Below are 19,238 nucleotides of genomic sequence, written 5' to 3'. Positions count from 1 at the left end.
CTTCTGCACCATACACAAGCACAGGGAGGATGAGCGACCTATAGAGCGTAAGTTCCGTTTGTCGAGAGAGAGCTTTACATACCAATTGCCTACTGAGCCCGTAGTAGCACCTATTACCAATAATGATTCTTCGTCTTATCTTCAGGCTGACATCATTGGTGTTCGTTACGGCGGTGCCGTGCCTTATTTAACTCTAAGCCCATTCTTGCAGATTCCTTTTTGATGGCAGCTAAAGCAGCTGTAACATCACGCTTGTTACGCCCAATGATGACAATGTCGTCGGCGTAAGCAAGGAGCTGGACACATTTCGCTACTTATTTAATTATCTATAAATTTCTTTTCTTTAGTATACATTTTATTTTTTACTGATCCTTTTGTTTAAAGAATCCCGTGCGATTATATTTTAATACCTGAAAAATCCGTGTAGCAGAAAAATATTTTAATGTCCGGAAAAATAATGAAATACTTAATGCCCAAATAACTGAATTTGATATTTAGGTAACTGATGCATGTATCTGTAACATGTATCTGCATATTCAAATTTGAACAATAGGAAATATATTATACTCAAACCTATATAGAGTACAAATTTTTTGTCGTTTTTAAAAAAAAAAAAAATTTTAATTATTAAAAATGTTTAGACTAAAAATACTGTGAGTACTTATATATAGGATGGTAATAAGTACCCAAGTGCGCGTACAATCTAACATACGTCAACACAGGGACATATGCATTTGGTATATGCATCCAATTATATTGAAATAAATGGTGAACACTTTCCAGTTAATTACGCAATTGACATAAAGCGATCGCTTTCCAGGAATAATATAAAAAAATGGGATGTTAAATATATTTGAGATATTCAATCCTAAAGGCAAAACATATACATATAACCGAAAAAATGGTTAGGGATTTATACAATCACCATTAAATGTATGAAAAGTCTGTTTGAAGGTGCTGTTTGAACATATATCACAAATTAAACATGTAAACATCTATTATTTAAACATCAATAAAATATTCTTTAAACTATTTGTATATTGTATTATACGTAATTAAATAACTTTTACTTATGCAGAATGTATAATTTATTTACCGGACCAAAACTCAAGCAAGGTTAATCTGATTTGGGCCTACATAAGTTTCCAACTCCTATACATACAACAACTGCTACGAGATAAACGAGAACACCAAAAGAGTGTAACTGATGGTTAAGAAATAGAGCGTTGGAACTCGCCCTCGCGAAGTAATACATATTTGGCGGTCATTTTTTAAAGGGTAGCGTTAATTATAGGGGTTAAGGTTTAGGCGTACTGTGTCGCAAGTTTGGCGTATGCAAGAGCATCGTACCTGCGTACACCCGAGAAAGGTTGGTAGCGAACAGTATGAATCGGATATGTTTTAACAGCATCTTTAAAAGATTCCAACTCTAATGAAAAAAAAAAACTTATATACATTATACAACGAAAAAGAAAATAGCGGGAATAGTACACCAAACAAAAAAGAAAGTAAAACTAACTGATTTAACTCTTTATATATCAAAGTAAGTATCTTATATTTTATTAATAAATTGACAATCTCTGCATTTTCGTAAATAAAAAGGAAGATGAAGTAGTAACTCTAACAAAATATCCTGTAATAAACTCATTATACGATCTATACATATTTGTTATAGTTGATTTCATAGTAAAACCTGTTTTAGATATATTTTTAGTATCGTATGTCTTCTGTTGTCATTCAGTTCAGCTTTTCTTAATGTAATGAACTATACTTAAGAGTAACGATTTTACTTCAAATGATTTACTTCAAAATTTATTTGTACATGAGTGTAGACATACTACGCCTTAACCATTATTTTAAACTACCTAAATCATTATGTGTTGAATCTTTAGTAAATATGAACGCTGATAATAAAAAATGTTACGATGTCTTTACATTGTGGCAGTCATTACTGTTTTTAGCCTAACGGAGATCCATTTTAGAAGCAATTTCCTTATTATATTCGTTGTTATGCCAACAACCAGTCAGAAGAATTGACCACTATCTCTTGGAAGCGTCCCCTCTTGCCAAATTGTTCTTTGATAATCGCAAAGAGCTAGCAGAAGCACACATTAACGTGGGTCTTTTTTTGCACGTACTTGATCTAACCGAGCTGTATACCCAAACAACTAATAAAATAGTTAGCAAGGATGGGTACCAAAACAAAGCGAAACCACTATATAAGCTGAGTCACCACTTCAAGCAACCAATTTAATTTTTACCTTGAATAATTAACTTTAAAATAAAACAATAATTATAAGTTAATAATATATTTTTAATATAATTTATTAATTTTAATGCATTTTTCAATTTTTATTTACATTAAGATATTCTGTGCTATTTGAAAACGTTTTTATATATTTTAATAATACAATATTAAAGCAAATAAATAAACAATTTTTATTTATTAATTAATTAATTAAACAAAATTAAGTTCTTTAATATTCGTATGTATATATATGGTTACGTACACAGACATATATATATTTATATATATACATATATAAGATATCGCATTTAATGCTCAATTAGGAAACTTATAACTGTGTTCGGAGCTTAAGAATTTTTTATTATTATAATAATGTTAAGCTAAGCAGTGTTTAGTCTTATACCTTTGCTTTACTAATTTGAATATATTTTTTAAATATAAATACATATAATGTAATAGAAATAATAATTCGAAACAATCTATCCCAGCCCTTGATCGATTGGCACGAACTATTAAATAAAATTTTGAAGAATTTCAAAAAAAAATTATAAACATTTAATAATATGTTAAATTTATGTTTTTAGTTAAAAAGGAACTTATTTTTTTGATAAACATAGTTTAAAAATAAATTAATATAAATTTAACAATAAAAAAATGTATTTTGTAGGCAACGATTGAATCATTTCACTCTTTGTCGTCTTTATTGGCAACTGCAAAAATGGAAAAAAAAACTGGTGAGATACAATTGTTTTAGATGCATTAAAAAAGGTACATATATACGAAGAAAAAGAAATTTTTAAAGAAAAAAAAGGTTAAGCATTACTCAAGGGTTAAATGTCAATTGGACAAATCCTTGTTATATTTTTACGTTTATGCCTTTTGCAAAACTCTTGAGGAAAGTGTTTGCGTAAATGCTTCCGTTTTGTTTATTCGCTATTACAAATGTACAAAAGCAAATCTACAACTTAAATGCCGGAATACAGGTGCATTATACACAGACTCTTTAACTAACTGTCACAGGCCCAACAGACGTTGAGCCTCGTCTCATTGAAAGCAGACAAACGAAAACAAGCATAACGAGACGCTTCATATTTTTATATTTTCTTCATTATGTGAACGTGAGTTATCTAATGAACTTTAAAAACTGAGGAGCTGAGGAGCTAAGGAACATAAAACGTAGGAAGATTTAAATACTTTTAAAATATTTTTATATCGATTTATTACTATTTTTCAAATTATCCATTACATACGAAATGGATTGAATTGCTCTGAATTATGGGAATACAAATACACAAAATTGAACGAGTATGTATATTAAATAGACAACTATAGTCTTCTGCAGAGTAAGGAACGACTTATTCAAAATCGCTGACAGGATTAACTAAGCTTTTGCTTTTTCATGGGTGAACTGCTGCTAATTGAAGGTTCCCAAAGTAACCTAGCCTAACCTAGAAACAAGAGTTGCATTTCAGTGAGGTGCCAACTGAAATATCACCACATTGAGTGATATTAAGTGATACATTGGCTAGAAAAAGAGTGAATTGTTTTCGTTTATAAAAACTAGAATAACAAAGGTAGTTAATTTTAGAAACTAATAAATTTTCATCAAGAGTAGGATTAAATGCAATACTGCATGAGCTGGAATAGTGGGAACTTCTTTAAGAATTTTAATTCGAGCAGAATTAGGACACCCAGGTGCCTTAATTGGAGATGACCAAATTTACAATGTAATTGTTACAGCACATGCTTTCATTATAATTTTTTTTATAATAATACCAATTATAATTGGTGGATTTGGAAATTGATTAGTGCCTTTAATATTAGGAGCTCCAGATATAGCTTTTCCACGAATAAATAACATAAGATTTAAATAAAGCATCCGCCTGCAATTAAAATAGATCTAGCAAATTATTTCAACTTATTTAAATTGCTATTTAAGAATAATTTTGTTTTTTACGGGATAATTGGAAAATAGTTAAATAATAAACTTTTTAAAAATGTTTATTTATTTTTAAAGGATTTTATTTTAAATAATAAACTTTTTAAAAAAATTTTATTTGTTTTTAAAAGATTTTATTTGAATCGATATTTCGACTATAATCTATAGACATCATCAGGGTACTAATGATATTATGGTACTAGCATTAGTACCCTGATGATGTCTATAGATTATAGTCGAAATGTGAGTTAAAATAAAATCTTTTAAAACAAATAAAATTATTTTAAAAAGTTTATTATTTAACTATTGACCCGTAGAAAACAAAGTTATTCTTAAAAATTTTTTGGTCATTAAAACAATAAATTATTGGCATTTAAGGAAATATTCAGAAATTAAATCATCACCAACGCGTTTCATCTTCATCTTCGCCTTTTATATTTATATTATAAAATTTAAAACATAAAATTTTAAATTCTATATATCTTACATTTTTATTAATGGTAAAATAAAAAATATTAAAAATATATGCAAAAAGACTTTAAATAGACATCTGAAGAATAATCTTAAAAATAATTGTATAAAAATTTAATTACCATTTGAGTCAACTGCTGCCCGCTTGCCCCGCATGCCAACAAATCCACTTGGAGTACGTTTAGCATATGAGTCATATAGTAGAGACGGCAAAATGTTGACATAGTACCTTTGTCTATTTGGTTTTATTTCAAGTACATCATCTGTGGGTTCTGAATCAAGTTCATTCTTTTTGCCACGTACTGCGACGAATTTATTTCCAAAGTCCACAAAACGTTGTTTCTTACCACGTGAATTTAGAGACTTTTTAAGAAAATTATAAATAAATTTCTGAAAACTTTTTATTTTAGATTGTAACATATAATAGTTTATGCATATATAATATGTATGTAACATTTAAATTTATATTTATAATAATCATTATTTATTATATGTATTTAGCTAACCTGCGTTGCTGCTCTCTTATATGTCTGATGATCAACATCTTTTTTGCCACGCACACCAACGAAAGCGTTCGAAGGTCCACGTTTTGATATACCGTCATCTTCACCAATTTCTTCATAACCATAATTTACTGAAGGACGTTTACCTCTCATGCCTGTAAAACCAGTAGGTGCGCGTTTATTTATTTCATTTTGTGAAACAGTAGCGGTGGCTAATCGATCTATAAAATCTTCTAAAAGAACCTCACGTAAACGTTGCTCTTCGAATTGTTGCAATAACGAATCCAGACGATTTGTGTCCTTACTGCCAATATTAAACTTTTTACCACGTACACCATAAAATGCGGACGGTGCTTTTTTATAGCGAATACCGAAGGCATCATTATAATCTTCATCCATGTTATATGTGTACTCAATCGGATCTATGGGCCCGTAATTGCTATCTTGTAGGCTTACATCATTGTTTTCTTTCTTGCCACGCATTCCAGTAAAACCACTTGGAGCACGTTTCACTAGATTCAGTTCGTTTGTCGAACTAAAAAGATGAAAATTGAATTTCATTATTTATGTATACGACGAAGAACTCCAATTGTTTAGTGTACTACGTACTAAATTTAAGATTAGCACATCATATGTTATGTGAATATATATTAAAACTATTATAATTGTGAGTATCTTTAACTTACTCAAAGTTTTTCATTATTTTATCAATCTTATTGTTATTATTGCTCTCGTTCAGTTCTTCTGTTCCACCAATTAATGGCACTTCAGTACCTTCTGGTATTTGTTCTGCCACATCACGTCTGGTACGCTGCTTACCTTTCACCTTTTTAGAAATGTTAAGAGGAAATTATAACTTAATTTTATATTATATATGCAAAAAATTATATATGCAAATTATTCAAAGTAAAAATTATAGTGAAAAGAATTTTTAAGGTAAATAAGAAGTTATGAGATTATATGCATATGGGATGAAGTAATTAAATGTTTATTACCTCTACGTGCACATTGTCTATGCCATTCGCTTCACCAAAAAGTATCCATAGAGTACAGCAAATTGTGGAAAATATTAAGATGTGCTTTGCCATATCTGCTTACGTCACTTTATGATGGATACTAATTGTACGAGTCCTGCGAAGGAGTTATGCACTGAAAATTTAAACAACAACTTCATTAAATAATGGACAAGTTCAAATAGTGGAAAAAAGAAATAAATGTTAACTTATGGCTTAAAATAAAGAATGCTAAGAAATATGGCATGGAACCATAGATGTACGCGTTTATAGAACTTTTTTCGCTATAAGAAATATAATTAATATTATATGAATCTGCACCCTACAATTTTAAGTATACAGTTTTTGATATACTCAGTTCTTTATTGTAGTATATTATAGATGTATAGATGGTTGGCACTATATTTGATATTAATACAATTTTATACGGTGAGAGCGATTGCAACTTTTACATTTTAAAAAATAACATTTGAGGTTTTTGTGTACTCAGCCAGAACTCAGCTAACTACACGCCGTGATTGAACTACAAATTTTGGTAAAATGTGCTATTTTGATCACCTTTTTTAACTCTAGATAGAAGATATAAAATAAAATAGACGCGTTTAATTATCTTTAATGGGTTTCATATAATAATGTGCAAGTTTGAAGATTGGTACCTCGAAAATCACGGTTAATCATACGCAATTAAATTATCATATTAGTTTTTGGTCAAAATATATTTGTACCTGAGATCGAGAGGGAAAATCAGGAAAGTAAATAGAATTGGATAGGCCAAGCCTTGAGAAAGTTTTGATTAACATAACGAAAACCGCGAGGAATGGAACCTCCAAGGCCTACAACGAAGAGGCTGCTCGTTTATTACCTTGATGCACTGATTGTGTGTCGAGTGAATCATCAAAATTGAAAAAAGTTTGTTACTGCCTTATGCTCCGCCAGGAGCCATCTTTGAATCTTATTTTGACGTATTACACATGCCTTTATATTGTGAATTGAAAATTTCAAGAAAATTAAATAAATATTCATAATATCTTTGTACTATTTCAGTAACTGGTTTAATTCTTGTACTTTAGTGAATTATGTCGAGGATATTTTGATATTTTCTAAATAACATTGTCTATAGGGGTTATCTGAACATTTTTTGAATTAAGCTCTATTATATTCCAAATACAAAATACTATGACGCTTTTAAGATTGTATATAATGTTAAAATTCTTATGTATAGATATTATTTTAAGATTAAATAATACTCATTATTATAGGAAATCTGACAGCTCAACATAGGTTGAATTATAAAACCACGAATTCAAGCCACAAGTCGATCATTTGTCTGGTACTGATGCACAAACGAAAAAGATACTGAGTTGAGCGTCTTATATTAGATGAAGAAATAAGATTCAGTAAATTAAGTTTGATACTACAATTTATTGAGATAATTGGATTCAGAGAAACATTCTGACTGAATGAAAGTGATAAAATCATCTAATCGGATGATTGACATAATCTAATGATATAGAAAAAATGATACAAAAATGGATCATAGATTTCATTGCAACTTGAAATATCTATTCTGGTCTATATATCGAAATATTCTTAATGAATTATAGAAACATTCCAAATAATGACTTTTTGTTAATAACTATATTCTTTTAATGCCGTTACTTTGTAGAAATGAATTAGGTACTAAAACTTTGCTTGTGATATTAACTTTAGTTCGCTCTTCTTAATCTCAAATGCGGCAATAAATTCCAATATAAACATTTTAATCCTTGTTCAGAATTAATTGCTTAATTGCATTTCAACATTGCAACTTTTGCTTATATTAAAACTTAAAATAAAATTTTAAAATTTCCTCAAAGGCAAAGTGTGAAGAAATATTCTGCCTCTGCCATCGTCATGTGAAAGACTTTAAACTAATAAACTTTTATATTTTGCTTTGCTAAAAGCACTTGACCTTTTTTGCGGCGGAACAACTTCATCATTTTAATGATGAAGTTGCAATGGTGTTCCTTGTGTTTTTGTTCTGGGCGCGTTGGTGTTGATAAGTGATTTGGGTTCGAGGATAAAAATGTGCTCATGCAATTGAGCGAGTATGTTTTTCTTTACGCTTAGCCCAATCATTTTGGGTGCATAACTAATGAAGCTTTTTTCCTGATGTCCTGACGAAGGCACGCACAGTGCTCCGTTGCGCACTCAACTGGTCCAATCAACCAAAATAAAACACAAACTTAATGCTGATGGAGCAATTGTATTTTTTTCACATTGTGTAGCTTTAGGCGCTTCCGCTACAGCATGAATTCTCTTACTAAGTGCCATATTTTCATAAACATAATTTCATGTGTACGTCATTGAAGATACGTCATTCCTAGTGAAAATGCTAGAAGATAAGCTATCACTAGGAGTTATGTGATGCTGTGATATATATCATCTACGAAATGTTGCTGAACTTTTTATGATAAATAATTTTCCACAATTAAAATTTGGTGGAAATATCTCGAAAGCAAATATTTATTAGGTGATTTAACATGAATATATGACCATTTATGCAAATCACCAACATAAATCTGCACAAATAGCTGGATTCTATATTCTAAGCCTTTTAGATATGTGTAATTATCTTGTTCAGTTTTAAAATGGGCAATAAACAGGCTTAAATAATCCAATAATATTTATCATTTGAATGACTGTAAATCAATTTTCATTAATATTATAAATATTAAATTAGAAACATTAACCTACAATATCAAAATTGGTATTTTACTTTTACGATATTTATTAAAATCTATACCTAAACTCGGAAGCAGAATATTTCTTCTTTATTTTAGTCTTTATACTGAAATGTACAAACATTTTAATATCTTAACAATTACGTTTACATTTATTTAATTCCATCATTAAAAAATGAAAACATTTATTTAAAGATAAATAATTATAATAATTTTCTTAAACAAAAATGTGTAGAAACAAAATGTAGCTGATTACCCACTTGGTTGCTATTGTGACGAACTTATCAATTGATTGCTATGCATAAATCTTTCCTTATACATTTAGATAATACAATTTTCTGCAATAATCAGGTTCATACAAAAGATTTCGCTTTTATGTACATTTGTTTCTACATGCACTATTCGGTTTCCTTAGGATCTCTGCTACATATTTTGTATTATATTGTTTATCGTAATCGTCTGAACATTTTTGTCAGTTATTTTTTCAAAAGTCAGTTGTCCAAACAGGATTTCTTTGTACACGCATGCTTAACTTAATTCTGGACATTTTTCGGTAAACATTGATTAATTTTAAGTAGCATTTGACCATTTGGCAAAACTTTGCCAAATTTCTCTAATAATTGCTGTAATATTGCAAAAATGAACTTTTTTTCTCTGTCTCTCTCTTACTCTCTCTCCTTATCTCTTTCGCTCCCACTCTGTCACTATCTCTTTCTTTCTCTATTATTTTAATATATATGAATTTATATGCATTAAATTGTCCATGCTGAATGCAACTTGCAGTGAATGCAGGAGCTTATATTTTTTATTTAATATATATAAATTTCAAATCTTAAAAACGAAGTGAATCCCCTGGCTAGACCTCTTACTAATATGACAAATTCATCTAGACCTGAACGGAAAAATAGACCCGCCATCCGGATTTCCTAAAAATCATTCTGATTAATTCAACTTATACGCCGTGATATCTGGTAAATAAACCCTGGCTACTTAGTTAGAGGCCCCTTAAAATAATTTACAAAATCATTATATTTGTAATGTAATTATTGTTAGGCTTTAATTTAAAGCAATTCAATAAAGACATATTGTTAAATAAAGAAAATATATATATATATATATATAATATATGTAAATTATAATTGAAATTTAAAAGCAATTATATAAACCTGTTCTATAAAACCAAATTGGTGAATTGGAAATAATAATTATTTAAATAAAATTTCTAACTTTTTATAAATTGTGGTCAAAGTGTGACATCAATTAAGCCCCAATAAAAATTGTTGATATATTATAATTTAAATGTAAAACTAAACGAGTAAAAAGCACAGCATCGCTTTGGGACATTAGCCTAATATGATGACAAAAGGAAAATGTCCTAAATAAACAAACAGCAAAGAAATATATTTTTATATAAAACATAACACAAATATGTTATATGTAAATATAAAATAATTTATAAACACGGTTGAGTTACGATTTGTTTAAGAAAATGTTTTTAGCATAAGAAACATTATAATGATTTTTAAAAATTATAAAAAATAAACAAAAAACTTTTCTTTTTGACTGTGCATAGCTGAGATATAAGTCAATTTGTTTAATCAACAAAAACAAAAAAAAAATAAATAAAAACAACGAAGGAAACAGAAAAAAAGAAAAACAATACAGCTTCGAGCAAAACCCCAAAAAGGATAGGATTTTTCAGAAGTTGGCCCACAAGTGGCATTTATTTTATTTTTGTTTTCTATGATAAATGCAGGCATATCATTGTATTATGTCCATATAATATTTGCTTTCGTTTTTTACGCTTTGTGGGTGTTTGTTGCTTTTGTTATTAATTTTAATTTTTGATTTTTAGCCTAGAGCTTCAAAAATTTGTGTAACCGCCATTTTATATGCACATCACACTTAACAGAACACACGCGTACGCACATACACACCTACACACCTACAGCGGTCATGCTAACCCACATTTCCAAGCTCATAAAAATTCCTTCAAGCAATCATAGCAAACTGTGTTCAACGAAGGCAGATAACATTGCAGGAACATTGAACATAAGAAACATAGCCAAATCCAAACTCAAATGCAGATTTCACGTTCCATGTTCCTTAACAAATCAAGCATGTCGTGGATGCCTAATGTTTTACTTGCTTGGGCATGCCGAAGTGTTGGGTATCATTGGGACAGGCAATTAGCACTTGCTTAAAGATTTGTACATGCGTGGGCTCATACACATGCTCACATATAAGCATGTGTGCAGAATTCATCTTTGTTTATGGGCACATCAGAGAATTTCTTTGAGATTTGATTTAGTTAATTATTTTGATTTCTATACAAGTTGTGTGTTTTGTGCCTTCTTCATTTTAAAATTTCGCAGACTCTTCAGAAAAAATCTCTTTAAGCACTTTTTAAGGATTAATAAAAGTACTTCAATTTCAAGTTTGTCTTAAATTTGATGGACAGTAGCGTTAAGTTTACGTGCTTAGAAACGGAAAACTTGAGTAAATAAATAATATTTAAGCACCTGCTTTTGGCATAACGAAGCAAGCTCTTTTTATCCACGGATGAGCATTTGCTGTTTTTCCTACTACATTGTACACCGATTGGATATTTAAAAGAAAATGGAAAAAATTGAAAGTAAAATTTAAAAGAAGTCAAAAATTTAACTTTGGCTTTGTCGAATCCTAAATACCCTTCATACAGTATTCCTTAAAAGTACTAACGGATTAGAAATACAAACTTTTTAAATTCATTGACGTAAGGAACAAACGCAATTCTGTTAATACAAATGACTTCTTCATATCATATTCAAATTGTACTCGATTCTTATGATTTGTTCCTTCAGACTATAAATTTGGTCTTAATAATTAGTATAGATCTGCATTTATATTGGAGAGCATACCACCCGCTTCCTTTCTCTAATCAAATCATTATTGCCTTTGTACAAATATGTTATATGAATCTGACTGATTGTACTTATATAGCAATTATACATAACTTTGAACTCGTTGATTTCATTATTGGTAAAAGGATTTTATTTGCAATATAGAAATAAATACAAAAGTTTCAAACATAAAAGCATACATATATCTGAGCCAATCCAAATGATATTTGACATATCAAATTACGTTAAATGAATAATTCAAATGTCAATCATAGAGACTAGTTGAAAGTGGTAGGTTAGTTGAAGTGGTGGCTGAGTCTAATTAGTGGTTTCGCTTTGTTTTGATGCCACATCCTTGTTACCAACTATTTCATTGGCTGTTTGTTGATACAGCGTGGTTATATCAGGCACGTAATGTGTGCTTCCGCTAACTCTTTGCGATTATCAAAGAACAGTTTATCTTTGTTGACTGCTCTCTGTCTCCAAAGAAAAAAGCATGCAAAGAAAAACTGATAGATAGTTTTTTTTTCTGACTAATAGCAGGTGTGACATACAACATTAAAATGGATTTTTATTTTGGCAGCTTGTCAGTAATGACTGCCACAACCTAAAGACATCTATGGTATTTCTTTATATTAGCAATTATATTTGCTTAAAATTGTACGAAACCCCAATGTGCTATTCGTCTTACAAGTAAGAAGACACTTTCATATATAGCTTGTTATTTAAAAGTGTTTGCCTTTAACAACTTCTAGACACGTTCGGTGACAGTAAAGTAGATAGATGGAAAGACAATCCAAGGGGCATAGAAGCGTATAATGCTAGGTTGAGTTGTCACATCAAGGTGATCAGATAAAGTTTCAGTGTTACAAACAACTTAGCCAACTTAATATACTCTCTATAAACAATTTAAAACTTAATAATAATAAAAACTTAATAGTTACTAATAAAGAAAAAATTTCAACATTTCTAAACGATAAATGGAATTATTATAGAAGTACACAGGTCTGACTTCATTCTGCTGTCTTCATTTAGCAATGGTTACATAGGCTTAATCAAACCATTGTGATATCACATGATACCAGCACGACCCCTAATTAGCTCTTCTTTAACTATTTTGTTGATGTCATGAAGTTATTACTGAATTATTAACACATATGAATTATTAATACACATATTAATATTAAGATGCAAATGCAAAAATCAAGAATTTCTGAGAAAATAATAATCGTTGCACCGAAATAGAATCTATTTATGCAATTGGCTCAAATCTATAGATTTTTATTCCGAACTCATCTACCGACACTATTCTACTCTTCTATTTATTCGTGACCTCCTAATCCTATTTGCTTATTAGCAATTTGGCGAAGTGCATTTGAATATGTGTTCCAACCTGTTGATTGCATGCAATTATATTAAATTGAAGCGTGTTGAATTAAATTGAAAGTTATGCAAAGATCGAAGCGACAAATCAATTGAATTTAAATTCAACTTCCTTTGCTGACATTGCCTTACACTGCCTTACATTGCACATCAAATTTGCCTTCGCAATGTAAAGAACAGAGCCTTACCTTCTAGACGAGTCTTGCTTGAGAGTGAAATATTATTTGTATTGATTGTTAGCCGGGTACTTTAGTATCAAGACACGTTTGCGGTGTTTGTAGAATATTGTGTGAAATTTATGTTTCTATGCGAACCGCATTATGATGATTTCCAGCCACAAGTTCCACCATCACTCGCGACAAATGTAGCGATGTGGATTACATCGTGCTAAACGGAGGAAGCACAAAGACTGATTTAATTTAAAAGTAGCAACTGTGGAATTCCTCTGTGCTTATTTTTGCATTTTAGATGTTCATCGGGAGTGTTCCTAACCCAACTACTCGTAAATTTCTCATATTTGTCATTTTTGTTTGCGCTATTCAATGTAAGTAAGAATTTCATATTAAGTTTGTTCTAGTTTCTTTTTAAACTAAATTTGTTGCCATTCTAATATAGAAATATTTTAAATATCCTTAGCTTAGGTTAGTTATGTTTAGTCATATAGCTGTTGACTCTTGTCGACAAACTTAGTTCATCTTCTAGCACACTGTGATACCATTTTTAAAATGGCCTCATGTCTTATTGGGCCACAACCATTCTGCGGTTCTTCATGCAGCTTTTTCAAACTTAAAATTAACGAATGGCTTGAAAGAGCAGCTCAGACTGATAGAGATAAGGTAATTATCTGCAGACAAGCTAAAGAATTTATAACGAATCGATCAATGATTCTAATGCTGAACAGAAATGGCATCCGACTTGTCACAGGGTTTCTCATTGGACATTGTGGAGTTAAAAAGTATCTATCAAACCTAGGTATTACAAGAGACGATTGCTGCAGACTTTGTTTCGAAAAATAGGAAACAGCAAAACACGTTTTGTATCACTGTGATAGTCGTCACACTTAGAATTCGGTACTTATTAACTTTTCACCCACTTATAACGGAATAAGATAACATCTCTCCAAAGGATATAATGGCGTAACTGCTATTCGTCTATGAAACTAAAGTGACTATGTCACAATAATCCTTAAGGGATTCTGTGATGTGGTGACAAGTTCCCAACCCGTTTTTAAATCTAATCTAACTGCTTTAGACAAGATATACCTACACTTTCTTTATTCCGAAGTGAAAGCAACGGCTAAATTCAGGTCCGCATAAACAGTATTCTTCCCTGGGCTATTACACAAAATAAATTGCTTTAAGAGTTTAGGAATTTATTGTAGTCAGCATAATTATCAGATTGATTCGTTCATTTGCTGGAAGTAACAAAATTACAATATCAAAACTTTATATTCGATATTTTTGGGGAAACAAAACAAACATTTAAAATTAACTTTATTTAATTTTTGAACAGAAAATATTTTTTTAGTTTTTATTGACCTGCTCTTCAAACTTCTAATTGTGTACAAACACATTATGGTAGCGTAGGTTGGAGTGGCGGCTTTAATCTCATTAATTACGGTTCTAAATCAACTCGATTTAGTCTTGAAATTAAGAGAACTGTGGTACTAACGAATGAAGGAGGCAATAATATATAATATATTATATTTATAATATATTATATATAATAATATGTTATATTTCACTAATATTTAAGATTTACTGCAATAATCAAGATATAGACCATCACTTAAAAGTGAAGTTAATGTTGAGCAATTTCATATAGGTAAAATTTATTACATCCTATTATTATTAAATATAAAAACTTGAAAGATGTTAAACATAGGCGACGTCGATAAGTTTTTGCCAACTATGACTATTATTGTATATGATATATGACAATGGTTCCACTTTTAAGGGCTTTTAAGGAAAATTTCCGATCTTACGAGATAGATTGCCACTGCAGTCTATTGTATCAAATAATACGGTTAAATATCAAATAATAATTGCTTTGAACATATTTTGCACAGATAGTGGGAAGAAAGAGAAAGCAATAGAAAATTAGTCACTTCTTCATAAAAAATAATTTTATCAGAAAATATTATCTCAGCATAGTCTTTTAATTTTGTCCAATGTTTCTCTAATTTTAAATTCCACTTGAATTTTAAAAATTTGGATCCAAATACACTAGTTTACACTAGTTAATACACTAGTTTTAGCATATTAATAGTATTGTTGAATCTACATTATTTTCATATACTCATACCTATATCTTTAAAAATAATTAAACCTATATTATCTAGCTAAATATGGTGCCTATACAGACCAATAATCTCATATATATTTATTAAATATCGTTGAACAAAAATATATTATTTTCTACTGCCCTACATAAATTTTGACTACTATTTATCGCTATCATATCTACAACTAAAAATCTTATGGATTAGCTTAGTTGATAAACTTACTATCAGAAGCGTTATGACCTCATATTCTCTTATGTATAGATAGGTATTCTATAGAATTAATGCATTTTTTCAAATGTGTGTTTAGGTAGTACAAATTTGTTCCCCCTGCCATATTTAATTTTACTTTACTTCACTAAATAGAAAGAAAATTACTACATTACTACAAATGAATAACATAGAACAGAACATCCACTTAAAGATAATGTATACATACATACATTTCAATTATAATTTTCTTATGGAAAAGTAATTATTCTTGTTTACGGAAAACATTTGAACATGTTAGTCACTTAAAAATATAATCATTAAACAAAATTAAAATTTCTTATTTTGTTCATTTTATTGAAATAAATAACTTTTATTAATTTACAAAAAAAAAATAAGAAAATCAAACATCAGTCATAGAAATATGAAAGAATTTTATAAAAAGATGTGTGTTGTGAAATTAGATCTAGCTTAATCATAAGTAATATGACTCAGAAATTTTCTAACGAAGGCAGTCAATTCATATTATATACCAATATATCAGTTAACTTGGAAATACAATAGAGAGATCAATATGATTTCAATATGATGCAGTGACAATATATAAATTAATGATATTTTCTCTGTTTGACAAATAAAATTTCGGAATAGTGATAACGGTTACAATATGATGTGAAGACAAACTAGGAATGTTACAAGACTATGGTAGGTTCAAAATATTATATATTTTTTCGCTTACCGTTTTTTCTGAAGAACATATCGAAGATCACATAAACTACATTCATATATAAATAAATAAATAAATATCCTCCAACCACATTCTATTTGACTGCCCAGCCTTGATCTGAGCCAGGAGGAGGTCACTAGTTCGGGAATTGCTCTCCCCTTCCGACATTAGGAGGTCCTCAACGGCCGACATTTTAGCTTTCATCCGGAAGGCGGAATGTCTTCAGTTCAGTTAGGGTCTGTTATAGCACAAAAGATCAATCATAATCGCAGTGCTCTGCTCAAATGGGAGCTAGTACCCCATTCTGTCTCTATTTATCTATCAGTGATCCCTCATTACTTTCTATTATATATATTATTTTATATAAATAATAAAATAGATAAAATATATATCTAACATATTTTATATTAATTGATTGTACTATTTACTATTATATATATATTATTTTATATATATAATAAAATAGATAAAATATATATCTATTTTATATTATCACAAAATTTATAGTATAACAAAAACAAGATTATCGTATACTGTAGACAAAATAAAAGTGATAGTTTTAAATTTAAAAATGGTTGTCATAGAAGGCAATTAGAATTATTGTAATTAGTTATAAATATTTTATGAAAATATGTAATAATTATTTAAGAAGTATTTATTTTAAATTTATTTTTTATTTTTTTATATATTTTATATAATTTTATTTAAAAAAAAATTTTATGATATTTTCATCACTACGTTTGAGTAAATTGGCAACTAAGAACCAAATACGAATATTAGTAATATAATATTATAAACCTATTATTAGTAAACCTAATGTTATTATATATAATAAATTATATTCAATTTATAAATTTTTGAAATATTCTTCTTTAAGCATATTCAATAACTCTGCGTGAAGAGAGTTTAAAATTCAAGACGTCAAAATCTAATGTACGTATTAACTGATTATAGTTCTTAACATTTTAAAATAATATGTAATACGACATAACATACCATATAAAACATGGTATAAAAAAATATAAAATATATAATATATATAATATATATATTATATATACGACGTATAAACGCTCTTAATAAGTTTTATGTGATAGAAACAGATTCTGACGACTTATACACCATTTGAAGATAATGATTTTTGATCAATTTATATCTTTTTTAGCAATATATCTAAAATAATATTAATAACTTAGAATGCCGATATTAGGGTTAAGTAATTTTAGTTATATTTGTCTTTATATTGAACTTTAATTTTTACTTTATTACGCTAATTTAAAAAAATGTAATACCATAATATGTTAAGCATGATATTTTATAATACATCCATTAACATTAGTTAGTTGATATAATATAGCTCTTTAAGATCAAGTATTGTACTTATATTTATGAAAGAAGGTACATTAACTTTATCCGGTGTATTCGGCAAACTTTTTATATAATGAAAGTTTTTTTGAACGAATTTAGTATATGAAACAAAGAAGGAGATAGCGATTATTTCAAAAACAGATTCATTAAAAGTATTGCGATAGCATTATAAATAATATTATTTTCAATATAAAGGTATTTCTATAATCACCTAAATATTATAAAAAAAAACCAAATCGTTCCAGTAGATTTAATATTTAAATCCAAATTATAAGAGCTTGTGAGGTAAATAATTTAGAATAATCTCTTTTCTAATAATCGAAAAAGACAATCAAACAGATTAGCCCTAATAACTTCAGAAAAAATGTGGCTTATACTTGTTAAGTGAAATATAAGAATTTCTTCCCAAATACAATAAAATATCTATATGTTATATATAAAAGAAAAAACAAAACAGAAAATAACAAATTTACCGCAATAACAATGTTGTCAAATATACTAATGGAGTGAATTATTTTAAATTAATTATTGCATACAAGAACCCATTCGGACTATCTGTAGAACGTGTACATACTGCTAGCATCATACAAATCAATACTAAAATATACTGTATTAAACAATTTAATAGATAATGTAAAGGTTTAATAATATAGAGACGTCTATAAGAAAAAATCAAGCAGTTTCAATAAGACATCTTAAGAACGTATCGAACGTATAATAGAAAAACAAACCTTGTTAGGAGATTATTTTTGTCACAGCTGTGATTAGACGAAAAAAAGGCTACGTTGATTGAACATATTAGGGATCTACTTATTAGCCGATTTAAATCAGTTACAGCACTTTTTGCGTAAAGAACAGCTTAATTCTTCCAGTTTTATACGGTAATACAATATTACAATAGAATTAAGTAAATCTTTAGTGTCAATTTATAAATTACTTTATCATAGATTTGTAACATAAAAATATATGTAAAGGGTATTTCTATTAGAAATTTCACTCAATAATTAGAACATATTCTTTGCCTGATTTAATTACTTTAATGTATGATATTGAAGATTTTTTTGTATATATTCTTTTTAAACCTCTGCTTTACATTAATTTATTCAAAATAAAATCCACAATAAGTAAACGAAGGAATTACTTACTCAGTACCTGTTTCTCTAAACTCTAAGAATTACTTGGACCAACAATTGACCAAAGTAATCAATATTTATAAATTATGATTGAAATCTATTTACAGATTTTAAAATATACCTATATTTGCCAAACTATATACATATGCGTATATATACATACCATACATACGATATATTGAATATGTGAATTTTTTAATGAGCCTATAATCTCATATATTAGTCTCTGATATGATCTTATTTGACTCAAATATCTCATATATTCCAATCTAGTTTTATTGAACACTGCAAAGAGTAAATATATTATAGAAAAACTAACAATGTAACTCTTTCGATACTCTTCAGTGGCGTATAAAC

At 28.8% G+C, this 19,238-nt stretch overlaps 1 protein-coding gene across 2 annotated transcripts; it reads right to left on the bottom strand.

Annotated features, from left to right (window-relative positions):
* Positions 1-2,880: 2,880 nt before the first annotated feature.
* LOC119678575 (tachykinins) lies at positions 2,881-6,313 on the bottom strand. Of its 2 annotated transcripts, none has more exons than XM_038090480.1 (5): positions 6,157-6,313; positions 5,848-5,987; positions 5,165-5,696; positions 4,781-5,048; positions 2,881-2,958 (listed from the first exon to the last, which is right to left on the bottom strand). In XM_038090480.1, exons 1-5 carry the CDS (start codon positions 6,247-6,249, stop codon positions 2,933-2,935), a joined length of 1,059 nt encoding a protein of 352 aa, XP_037946408.1. In that variant the 5' UTR covers positions 6,250-6,313; the 3' UTR covers positions 2,881-2,932. The 2 variants fall into 2 exon arrangements, with proteins under 2 accessions (XP_037946408.1, XP_037946409.1); XM_038090481.1 differs by having other exon boundaries at positions 4,781-5,021.
* Between the last annotated feature and the right edge of the window lie 12,925 nt (positions 6,314-19,238).

The sequence above is a fragment of the Teleopsis dalmanni genome, chromosome 2 (genome assembly GCF_002237135.1).
Source record: "Teleopsis dalmanni isolate 2A chromosome 2, ASM223713v2, whole genome shotgun sequence".
NCBI classification, from domain to species: Eukaryota; Metazoa; Arthropoda; class Insecta; order Diptera; family Diopsidae; genus Teleopsis; species Teleopsis dalmanni.
This window is presented reverse-complemented; position numbering and strand designations above follow the sequence as displayed.